Source organism: Oncorhynchus nerka, linkage group LG27, assembly GCF_034236695.1.
Source record: "Oncorhynchus nerka isolate Pitt River linkage group LG27, Oner_Uvic_2.0, whole genome shotgun sequence".
Lineage (NCBI taxonomy): Eukaryota > Metazoa > Chordata > Actinopteri > Salmoniformes > Salmonidae > Oncorhynchus > Oncorhynchus nerka.
Window position 1 is genome coordinate 49,450,073 of NC_088422.1, and position 13,083 is coordinate 49,463,155.

Below are 13,083 nucleotides of genomic sequence, written 5' to 3' on the forward strand. Positions count from 1 at the left end.
AGCAGGGCTGGAACAGAGAGCAAGCTACGTCCCAAATGGTACCCTATTCCTAATATAGCACACTACATTTGATCAGGGTCCATAGAGCTCTGGTCAAAAGTATACCACTTGTAGGGAATAGGGTACCATTTTGGATGCAAAGCAGAGACTTCAGTGGTCACCGGCTGAGAACCAAACACAACCCTTGTATAAAAAGACTGGAGTTCACAGGACAGGTCATGCCCCCCCCACACACACACACTTGCACGTGCATAGACAAACACTGACACAAACAGGTCATGCCTCAGTCTCACACACAGTAGCAATTGCAATTCTATATCCTGACAACGTGTGATTGGTTTTCGGCCCTCAAAACTGGAACTGTATGTGACACCACAAAAATGCATGGTTGGGATTCGGTGATGGTCTGGTGATTATTTTGAATAAGCTCCCAATCTCTAGTGGGTTATGATGTTGGAACCATGTTATACGTTTACACCAGAGAGAAAAGTAAACAGTTCATTTGACCTTAATAACACAGCTATATGAAATCTTTATTAATAGTATTCTAAAAGGGGAAGCAAGCAAAGCAAACACAATTGGTTTTGGGTTTTTTACCGGGAATATAGAACCACAGTGTCTCACATAACTTGATCTTTTTCTCCTGACACACTAGGAAGAATTGGAATACATTACTAACAGCGACCTATCAGAGCACTGACTCAGTTAGAATAGCAATGTGTGTTCTCCTCATATCTACACGCCCACAGCTGATAACAGTGCATTTGGATTTAAACTCATTATATGAATCCAAAAGCTTAGGCACAAAAACTCATTATAACACACTTCCCCTTCAGGGGCTTCCAATCCTAACCAAATGTACTTTAAAATTCCATTCAGATGAGTAAAATTGCATTTCAATAATGAAATACAATTGTTTGCTGTAGAGAGTTGATAGAATTCTCTGAAAGCATGGGGCATGTATGCTGCTATATGGAATGCCATTACTGTTCTTTGCGTATCTGCATTTACCCTGCGTTGCGCACGCCACGTCTCAAAGTGTGTTCAGTTTGATGGCCTATAACAGAGGCTGTGTTGCAAATGGAACCCTATTCCCTCCATTTGTGCACTACTTTTGACCAGGGCCCGTAGGGATTGGCGGGGCCCGGAGAGAATGTCAGTGGGAGATGAGAGGAGAGGCTCCGAATGCTGAAGCAAAATGTCAAGGTACATAAGAAGACTGGGCCGATGAGGTGACAAACGCTGCTCGTGCATAATGGCATTCAAATAAGAGAGGGATGGAGGAGGAGTGGAAGAGAGAGAGAAAGAGAGAGAGAGAGAGAGAGAGATAGAATGACAGAGATAGAGGGAGAGGAGAATAAGAGAGAGAGAGATAGAGAGAGAGAAGGAAAGAGAGAATGCAGTGCAGAGATGTTGATGTATTGCGCAACAACAGTATAGATCCAGTTCTAAAGGGTCAGGACAGTGAAGTACAGTTGAAATTGGACATCTCCAGGCACAAAACATCCCTGATTGATCTTGACCTACGTTTAACACAAAAATGTCCCAAGCAAAGTCATAGCTGGCAGCAGAGACAGAAAAAAAGAACAACGAATACACTCCCAATCACCAAAACATTGTTTATATCCTCCGGTCTTGGCAGTTGAGCATAGGACACACACACACACATGCACGTGCGCGCACACAAAAACACACAGAGTGTTGAACCAAGCAGATGCTTGACAGCTTAATTCTATGTAGAGGAGAAGAGGAGAAAGGAGAAGAGGAGAGTAGAGCAGAGGAGAAAGCTGCCTTGCCGGATCAGGCCAGACTGAGTGACACAGTGAACATAAAACCACCTTGTTTGGGGCCCTCTTTCTTTTCTCTCTTCTCACAACACGCTTTACATAATCATCACATCTGTCAAGTCCCCAATCTACTACCTAGATAGAGGATAGCTGCCCCATTCGCCTCCTCATCCGACGAAGTGTCTCTGACGTTAAGAGATGAGACAGGACAGGGCCTCTGGCAGAAAGCGAATCTGACTCTGACACGGGGCGGGGTGGGAAAGAAAGGGGGAGGAAGGGCGGTAGGGAAAGAAAAATGGAAAAGAAGTGAGATGCAAAGACTTGCAGAGACTTTCTGACACATGAGAAGATGACAGGGGTGGCTTGCACAAGGTGAAAGAGAAAGAGATGGAAAGGAGTAAGAACAGAGAAAGACAGAATAACAGAGAGAGAGAGAGAGAGAGAGAGAGAGAGAGAAAGAATGAGAGAAAGAAAGAGGCAAACAGAAGTACAGACAGACAGACAGACAGACAGACAGACAGACAGACAGACAGACAGACAGACACACACACACAGAAGCCTTTGAAATCCTCTGAGGAACATAACAAAAAAATACATTCACAGCTACAGCTAGTCTAGAATCAGGCTTGGTAATAATAGTAATAATAATCCCGATCAGGACAGTGTACAATAAGGCTCCGTCCGTTTGGGTCTGTGGTTGCAATTGGTAGCCTGTCCCAGGGCGTCGGCCGTAACCTGACCTCTGCAGGGCACCACCCAGGGGTCAACAGGAAGTAGCTACTGGGCCAGCGGCCGGACGCTAAGCCACATAACACAGACCAAAGTTTCCTACTTCCAGCCAAACTGAACTCACTTTCAGCCAAATAAATATGAGTATTCCACTGAACTTCGGGCAGCCGTCGCAAGTCAGGGCATGCTGCAGAGTACTGGGAATGTAGGCAAATAGGGAGCACTCATACTCTCTCTTTCACTATAATATCTGCTCTGTCTCGGTCTCCCTCTCTCTGTTTCTATATATCTCTCCATTTCCCATGTCTCTCTCTTCTCTTCCTCCTTCTCAACCCTTAAACTCTTTGCCTTTCATAAGTCCTAACACAACCTCTCCAAGCCTCAATACTTCTGTCTCCATTCACGCAAACACATTGTTAGCATTGCTAACAGCACTGATGGCCTGATTCCCCTAGGTTAGCGCATGAGACAACAAGATAGGCTAGGGATAGGATAGCAATTAGATCCTAGAATATTATAGTACTAAGCTGCTAGTAATGCCCAGCCTGATGTGGTGTGCCAGCTAGGCTTGGGCGGTATCCAGACTGTCATACCTTCATACTGACCTTGTGCCACCTTGGGATATTCGGTAATATCGGCACTGAACAAATGGGGCTCTTTTTTTCAAACCGCTGTAATCCGAAGGCTAGCAATGCTAACAAGTACATGTCAAATCTCGTAGAGAATGCTAACTAAATGCTAACGAGTGCACTGCGAACATTTTATATAGTCTCTGACCTAAACTATTCGCAGGACAGACGTCCCAGCTAATAAAGTTACACAAGTAACTCAAAAATGCTACTCACAGTTTGCTGCACGCACAAGACAAATATTACACAACAGAGCTGATGATCCAGGAGGGAATTCTCTGCTGTTACCAAGAAAAGCTTGATTTCGCAAAAAAAATGAAATTTGCAAAACAGATTAACAATTGCAGAGCACTTAGCACATTTTAGAACTGGCAAACATTTAGTTGTGAATTCCATACTGTAACTGCATCACCTGACACGTGCTGCACAACAGTGATAAAAGGCTCCGGTCTCTCTTTGTTGTGTGTTGTAAACAAACACCACATGGACTGGAGACTAGCGGACTTCTATCTGGAAACATATTGGTGTTAGTTTAGTTTGTGTGTTTTGTTTCCCTGTTGAAGTGAACATCTTCTGGCTTTCCATCAAAGACTTATGAGGGCAACATATGGGCCGGGGTATGCACTGAATATACATAGGAGAGGAGAGGAGAGGAAGGAGACGAGAGGCGCACAAACACACACACAAACAAGCACACCGCTCCACATACATTCAGTGGTTCACCAGTGTCTGCTGCACTGAAGCCCATCCGTGGCTAAGAGGTTAGAGTCAGATCCTGGTCAGATCCACTGCACTACATAGGGAACAGGATGCCATTTGGGACGCATACAACCTCAGTCCCATCTCCATCCCCATCCTCATCTCCATCTCCATCTCCATCCCCATCCCCATCTCCATCTCCATCCCCATCCCCATCTCCATCTCCATCCCCATCCCCATCTCCTTCCCCATCCCCATCTCCATCTCCAACCCCATCCCCATCTCCATCCCCATCTCCATCTCCATCCTCATCTCCATCCCCATCCCATCCCCATCCCCATATCCATCCTCATCCCCATCTCCATCTCCATCCCCACCCCACCTCCATCTCCATCCTCATCCCCATCTCCATCCCCATCCCCATCTCCATCTCCAACCCCATCTCCAACCCCCTCCCCATCTCCATCCCCATCTCCATCTCCATCCTCATCCCCATCTCCATCCTCACCCCCATCTCCATCCCCATCCCCATCTCCATCTCCATCCTCATCCCCATCTCCATCTCCATCCCCATCTCCATCCCCATCTCTCATCCCCATCCCCATCTCCATCCCCTTCCTCATCCCCATCTCCATCCTCATCCCCATCCCCATCTCCATCCCCATCTCCATCCTCATCCCCATCTCCATCCTCATCCCCATCCCCATCCTCATCCCCATCTCCATCCTCATCCCCATCTCCATCCTCATCTCCATCTCCATCCCCATCTCCATCCCCATCTCCATCTCCATCCTCATCCCCATCTCCATCTCCATCCCCATCTCCATCCCCATCTCCATCTCCATCCCCATCTCCATCCCCATCCTCATCCCCATCTCCATCCTCATCTCCATCCCCATCCTCATCCCCATCCCCATCTCCATCCTCATCCCCATCTCCATCCTCATCTCCATCTCCATCTCCATCCCCATCCCCATCCTCATCTCCATCTCCATCCCCATCTCCATCCTCATCTCCATCTCCATCCCCATCCCCATCTCCATCTCCATCCCCATCCTCATCCCCATCCTCATCTCCATCTCCATCCCCATCCCCATCTCCATCCCCATCCTAGTCAAATAGTCAGTCAGGACGCAAACTGTGACATAACCCAGTCAAAACATATGGTGCATGGGCGGCAGTTAAGAGAGGAATAGAGAGAGGGACCTAACTAGATACAGACCCAGGGAAGAGTGTGGGGATGGGGGGGCGAGGCAACACCTGGGCTGTAGGGGGGTAGAGAGCGAAAGGGATGGAGGAGGGGAAGGATGAGGGGGGAGAAAGTAGGATAGAGGGGGAGAGGGGGAGAGAGAAGGGCGAGAGAGGGGGGAGAAGAGGCAACACTTGGGTTGGACGGGGGAGAAAGGAGGGAGACTACGGGGAAAGGGGAGTCAGGGGTGAGGACATGAGACCCCCGGGTCTTAGCGTTGTGTGGTGACCCCTTTAAAACCTGAGCAGGAACATGGGGAGTTTATGAAGTCACTGGATGTCTTAGGGCCTAGACCCTTCCTCTACACACACACACACAACTTGAGCCAGAAACTTGAGAAGTCATCACAAAGCCCATTAATCCGTGTCTGTTTTGTAGCTTGCTTGCCAGAGTGGGAGAAAAAAACATTACACAAACAGTTACAACCTAGCGTGGACCGTTTATCGGTTACCACACTGTGCGCTGTTGGCCACACACACACACACACACACACACACACACACACACACACACACACACACACACACACACCTCCTCTCCAGGCCAGTAATGTATCTGGCTGTCTGCTCTGCGATGCTCCTGACAGAGTGCAGGCTCTGTGAACTAGGCTGTGTTCTGCTGTTGACCTGGCCCAGGATGGGTCTCGGAGCAGGAGCAGGGGAGAGCAAGAGAGAGTGGTGAGGTTGCCTGACACAGCAGGAGTCGGAGTAGGAGCGAGGGGTCACGTTGCCAGATATGGTAGACGTAGGTAGCAGGAGAAAGCCATTTATTTGGTTGCCAAATTCTGCTGCTCTCACAGAGACAGCTAGGGGAGTCACTGGAAGAAAATCCAAAATACTAGACACTCACTCTCCTCACTCCGGTCTTAACGGCTAGGCTAGCATACACACACGTACACACAAAGGAGCACAAGCACATATATTCCACACACCATACATATTGACACTAATCCAAACTCCTCTACTTTATATGATTTTCATCTAAATGCAGTTGATGTCAGAACGTCATGCTGTTGCTTCATATGCAGCAAGTCAGATGCTCTCTCTGAACAGAGAACACTCCTAACATGTCACATTAGCTCAGTCTTACAAGTTAGATCACGCATCTCTACATCGCTATGGAGACTTCACAGCACAAGATAAGTAATGGCAAACCTAACGCTCCTGTTCAATCATTTCCAAACGCCATGACATTTTGCCCCCTAATATCCTGCCTGGATAACCACATCTTGTTTTCACCAGGCCTTATTTCTGACAGTTCAGTCGCCTTCCGTTTTCCTCAGATATTCCTTCGTCAAACACCTACACCGGAAGTGCACACAAGGGGTGTTATTTTATGCATTTTTTGGGACTCACAAAGCAATTTAGGCAACAGGGATCTTGATCCAGGAGGGGATTGAATGTCTCTAGTCTGGGTACCAGTCTTTTTAGCTAACATTCCACTCTTTTTCTCTCCAGGGCTCCCGAGTGGCGCAGTGGTCTAAGGCATTGCATCTCAGTGCAAGAGGCATCCCTACAGTCCCTGATTCAAATCCATGCTGAATCACATCTGGCCGTGATTGGGAGTCCCATAGGGCGTTGCACAATTGGCCCAGCATTGACTGGGTTTAGCCGGTGTAGGCCATGATTGTAAATAAGAATTTGTTCTTAACTGACTTGCCTAGTTAAATAAAGTTTAAATAAATCAAAGATAAATGTCATTGCCAGAGAGACTGGCCTCCGCGTTCTATATGCAGGTGGGGTTCGTAGTTGGAAATAATATGAATATTTTCCATGACAACATGTGGAGCCTCAAAAACAAAATTTGAATTATAACAAAGTAAAAAACAAACATGTAGCTGTTAGCTAGGAAAGTTGTTGTATTTTGAGGCTTACATTTTGTGGTTGGAATTGCAGTATGTATTGAGTTGGAGAATTTAGACATGAGCTAGCACTTACCACTTTTGACAGACTGGTGTTGCATGTACAAACAAAAAACAGTTGCTTAGCAACCGGATACCAACCTGTTCTGTGAAGAAGAAAAAAGTGAAGAGTTACAATATTTGAATAATCGTTGTGATTGGAGGATAGCTGTGAGGGTTATCGAATCAGAATCAACTCCTCTGTTCTCCTCGAGCTCATTAACGATAAGTATAACTATAACGTATAGTCATAGGCAGTGGCGTAGCATGCACCCCTGCAAGGGTTAGGGTTCAATTTCAACAGTAAACTGTCCAAGCCTAATGATGTGATGCAGAAAAATACACTACATGGCCAAAGGTATTTATTTAATTTCACCTTTATTTAACCAGGTAGGCTAGTTGAGAACAAGTTCTCATTTGCAACTGCGACCTGGCCAAGATAAAGCGTAGCAATTCGACACATACAACAACACAGAGTTACACATGGAATAAACAAAACATAAAGTCAATAATACAGTAGAACAAAAGAAAACAAAAAGTCTATATACAGTGAGTATGTGGACACCTGCTCGTCAAACATCTCATTCCAAAATCATGGGCATTAATATATAATTGGTCCCCACGTTGCTGCTATAACAGCCTCCACTCTTCTGGGAAGGCTTTCCACTAGATGTTGGAACATTGCTGTGGGGACTGAAGAGCATTAGTGAAGTTGGGCACTGATGTCAGACGATTAGTCCTGGCTCGCAGTAGGCGTTCCAATTCATCTCAAAGGTGTTCGAGGGGGTTGAGGTCAGGGGTCTGTGCAGGCCAGGCAAGTTCTTCCACACCAATCTCGACAAACCACTTCTGTATGGACCTCACTTTGTTCACTGGGGCATTGTCATGCTCAAACAGGAGAGAGCCTTCCCCAAAGTGTTGACACAAAGTTGGAAGCACAGAATTGTCTAGAATGTAATTGTATGCTGTAGCGTTAAGGTTTTCCTTCACTAGAACTAAGGGGCCTAGCCCGACCCATAAAAAACAGCCCCAGACCATTATGCATTCGGGCAGGTAGTGTTCTCCTGGTACCTGCCAAACCCAGATTCATCCGCCAGACTGCCCGATGGTGAAGCGTGATTCATCACTCCAGAGAACACGTTTCCACTGCTCCAGAGTCCAATGGCAGCGAGATTTACACCACTCCAGCCAACGCTTCACATTGCGCATGGTGATCTTAGGTTTGTGTGAGGCTGCTCGGCCATGGAAACCCAACCCAGCTCCCGACGAAGAGTTATTGTTCAGACGTTGCTTCCAGAGACAGTTTGGAACTCGGTAATTAGTGTTGCAACCGAGGACAGATGATTTCAGCACTCGGCGGTCCCGTTCTGTGAGCTTGTGTAGCCTACCACTTCGTGGCTGAGACGTTGTTGCTCCTAGACTATTCCACTTCACAATAACAGCACTTACAGTTGACCGGGGGAGCTCTAGCAGGGCAGAAATTTGATGAACTGACTTGCTGGAAAGGTAGCATCAAATAACAGTGCCACGTTGAAAATCACTGAACTTTTCAGTACGGGCCATTCTACTGCCAATGTTTGTCTATTTTATACACCTGTCGGCAACGGGAATGGCCATACACGCACTCAAAGATGTTCAGCTGGCCTTGCAGTTATGATTTTTGTTTTGTTTTGTTATATTTCTGATACATTTTTAAGAATTTTTCTGGTAGATGTTTTCTAAGACCCCTTTTCCATCTGTTTATCCAGAAATCAATGCCTTTACTTATGCCTAATTTTTAAGATGGAAAATGGTGGAAAAATGCATCTATGCCTTTTATATAGACTTTTAGCTTTGATTTATCACCCAATGTGATATGCTCCTATAAACCTCACATGTTGGTGCTCATGGGTCCTTTTCGATGGAAATTCCCTACTGCAGGGTTTTCCCCAAACTCGGTCCTGGGGCCCCCCTGGGTACATGTTTTGGTTTATGCCCTAGCACTACACAGCTGATTCAAATAGCCTCATCAGACTCACCTGGACTCAATCACCTGCCTGATTACCTTCCCTATATATGTCACTCCCTTTGGTTCTTTCCCTAGGCGTTATAGTTTCTGTTCCATTGTTTCATGTCTGTACACAACTTGTGTTTATTGTTTTGGTCCTTCTGTTATTTATTATTAAAAGTCACAATTGGCCCAGCATCGTCCGGGTTAGGGGAGGGCTTGGCCGGTAGGGATGTCCTTGTCCCATTGCACACTAGCGACTCCTGACATGGTCACCAGGTGTAACTACCAATGAAATTGGGGAAAAATTGGGTAAAAAAATGTTTTGAAACGGAATACAAGAATACAGTTGCATGGTATTTGTGTAATTTCTCTGCAGTGTTAATTTGTGTTTTTCAGTCTGAATACGGAAGATAAATTGAAGTTGGCATGTCGATGTCTCAGCGTCTGACTGTGTATAACAAGGAAGGCTTCAAGTTCATATTCTGGAAGGAGGGAATCCAATGTCACTGTGGGGAGTCCACATTGTATTACAATGTAGCCAACTCAACCCATTCATAAGGAATGAAATAAATAACAGCCAATGACTCTGGCCCACTGTCAACCCGATACCTTGGACAATATTGCATTATTTGCCTACTTTATATTACAATGATTGGATATTATTACAGTAGCCTATATTGAATCATTTATACACATTTGTCATAAGAAAATGGACTTTCTGTTCCTTTCTGAATTTAACCAGTGACAGGTAGCAGCAGCCTTTCAGCATCTGCAACGATGTACAGTAGGCTATACAAAACATTCCAGTAGACAGGTCGGGAGACGCATAGAAAGAATTATGTGTAATGTTCTGTTGTACGCTACAAGTGCAGAGCATTGTAGCATATTCACGGGCTACGATATGTGCACAAATTCAGTAATACAGTAAATTACATCCGCAAAGAATTTCACACGAATAGCCTCATCTTTGCATTGAGCGTCTAGGGAGGAAATTCTCAGGTGGCTCAAAAAAGTACGCAGCGTACCTTGTAACTTTTAAAAGGCTTCTGGTAGCGGATGTGTTGGATAAAGACACACACTGGGAGAAAAAACAACAGCAGAGTACGTTTCTGAACAACTTACCAGTGTCGAACTGTCTGGAAGCAGTCGAAGATAGAAACCCAACTAGTAGAAGGGCAGCAGTAATTGTCAAAAATGAATCCATCGCTCCAGTCTTTGAGAAAGAAAGAGCGGGGACTTGTCTTGGGTAGGGTACAGTCGTGTTCCCGAACGGAGCAGAGAGTGTTCAGAGCTTCGGACGCAGGTGAACTGTTGTTCTGAACGCAGCCTGATGCGGACTGATGCGGCCAGTCGTTTTGTGTGGGTAGAGGTGTCGTTCCTAGTTCGCATTTAAAGTCTGTGAAGTGAACTCCAAGGCAGGCAGGTCTCAACACACAGAGACACAAGAGAGATAGTAGAAAGCAAGCAGGGGATCCTAGTCAGGTTCCCATGCCTCAGCCGGTTCGACAGGTTCCCGCGCCTCACCATAAGCGACCGGTTCCTGGTCCTCGGGACCGACCCTCTGGTCGGTGTCCTGCACGCGTGTCAGGGAGGGGTTACAGTTACATATACTCCCTCTCCAGCACTCGAGGTCGTCAGGCTGCTCATTATTGCGCACACCTGTCACCATCGATACCCGGATCAGCGCCTCATCAGACTCACCTAGATTCAATCACCTGTCTGATTACCTTCCCTATATATGTCACTCCCTTTGGTTCTTTCCCGAGGCGTTATAGTTTCTGTTCCGTTGTTTCATGTCCGTACGCAACTTGTGTTTCTTGTTTTGTTCCTTGTGTTATTTTTTATTAAAAGTCACTCCCTGAACTTGCTTCTTGACTCCCCCGAACACAAACGTCAACAACAGAATAATAACTGCAGTTTAACTGGCTCCGGGTTGTTCATAGGGCCCGACACACACACACACACACCGCGAAAGCAAACATCACCATCTTTCAGCTTTCAGCAAAACTCAAAACTTCACTGTTACAGCTTTGACATGAAACGACTTCCATTTGTGCGTACGAGTGTCTCTGCGGCTGCCAAGCAAACTTTCTCTCTCTGAGCTTTGCTCCTGGTTGGTTAGAGAGGAGAATGGTATGTCGGAGTCCAAGCGGCTAGGCCCGTATATAAAGCCCTTAAAGACACTCAGCTCTGAAAGCCAATGTGTGCAAAAGCCAATGGAACCCTATTCCCTTTATAGTGCACTACTTTTGACCAGGGCCCATTGGGCTCTGGTCAAAAGAAGTGCACTATACTGTATAGGCAATAGGGTGGCATTTGAGACGCAGTAAGTGTAAAAAGGAGGCAGAGATGATGAGTGTTTAAGCCTCAGCTATATATCTTCCTTCAACACCTACGACACAGTAAGCCTGTGCTTGGCAATTCTACGGAAATTGAATTATGCCCAAAAAAAACATTGATTTTAACAAACCATACTCTATGCAACTCTATGCAACTGTCAACTCTTTGGGGCGGCAGGTAGCCTAGTGGTTATAGTGTTGGACTAGTAACTGCAAGGTTACTAGATCGAATCCCTGAGCTGACAGGGTAAAAATCTGTCATTCTGCCCCTGTACAAGGCAGTTAACACACTGTTCCTAGGCTGTCAAAAAAAAAATGCACAGGGACTACTTTTAACAATGTCCACTGAAAAATGTACAAAAACAAATATCTTGGAAGAACTGTGAAAATGCAAACTTTGGTAAAGGAATTACGGTCAAATGTCTCTCAGGTGTTTATGTGACCACGTTTTCCAAAACCTCTGTTAAATATCCACCCTGAATTAAGATTCAAAGATGTCTGCAGAAAGAATGGGGTGTCAGCTATGACATGGCACCTTGAGTTTGAAAAAAATCCATGTTGGTTATTGAACTACAGTAAGTGAATTGGATTTACACCCGGTAACGGAATTATGCTAACAGAATTACATCATGGGTCCCTGACCTGCACTACAGAAATGCATAATTATAGATATGAATGTCATTCTCCTCATGTTTCACAAGTTTTGACACAGTGCAGCACGGTAGAGTAGAGTGCAGTACAATACAGCACAGCAGAGTAGGGTAGAGTTCAGTACAGTGCAGTAAAGTCGATTTAGTTCAGTACAGTAGAGTACAGTAGAATATTCTGGACTCTACTGTACTATACTCTACTTTTCTTTACTGTACTGTATTGCACTACTGTATCGGACTGTACTCTACTGTGCTCTACTCACTGTACTATATTGTATTTGTACTTTATTGTGTTGTACTGTAGTCTACTGTGCTCTGCTATCTGTACAGTTCTGTACTCAGTACGGTGCTATATTGTACAGTACTATACTGTTCTTTACTCACTGTATTGTAGTCTACTGTACTGTGCTATCCAAACTTGTGAAACATAAGTTCAGATTTGGTCCAGTGTGAACGTTACGTTTTTTTTTTAAATCACTTTTTTGTCTATGGTACATTTTCACCCCTCTTAGTACAAAACTTCAAACAGACCATTCAAAAAAGTAGTTGTTTCAAAACACTATGTACATTTTTAATTGACTAAGTACAACACAAAATCATACAGTAGATTTTTCACCAAACTTAATCAGTGTATCATCTAGAAATACATGTTTCGCATTGCAATACATTTTCATATAAAGTAATTGCCTTTCATAACGCAATGCGCACATTACTTTTGATATGATTCTTTTATCTTTTGTTAAAATACATTTTACCGTTACTTAATGCGACTGCTCTTAATTTATGATCACTTAAATGTTTGATAAACCTATAGATATTTACATGTAAACCGGTTAGTTTATTACAGATTTTGAAAACTAAATGTATGTCTGTAAAGTAGAAACATGAAAGTATGATATATGTACTACTATGATGATAACTCGAATGTACTACCATGATGATGACAATTAAGTTTATTTTTATCTGATATTGACAGGATCAGAGATGTACCGTATGTAACAAATCAAATCAAAGTGTATTGGTTGTGTACACAGATTTGCAGATGTTACAGCAGGTGCAGCGAAATGCTTGTATTTCTAGCTCCTTTAGTGCAGTAATACAATCTCAATAC

The 13,083-nt window shown here is 44.8% G+C and overlaps 1 protein-coding gene across 2 annotated transcripts in view; it reads right to left on the reverse strand.

The window, feature by feature from the left end:
• The window catches only part of LOC115111926 (kremen protein 1), a 109,022-nt gene extending 98,629 nt beyond the window's left edge, over window positions 1–10,393 (reverse strand). The window contains exon 1 of one of the 2 annotated variants that reach the window (XM_029638473.2): window positions 10,106–10,393. In XM_029638473.2, the coding sequence (XP_029494333.1) occupies window positions 10,106–10,187 (82 nt within the window). In that variant the 5' untranslated portion in view covers window positions 10,188–10,393. The remainder of the gene's footprint in view (window positions 1–10,105) is intronic. The other variant, XM_029638472.2, reaches the window with a different exon arrangement.
• Between the last annotated feature and the right edge of the window lie 2,690 nt (window positions 10,394–13,083).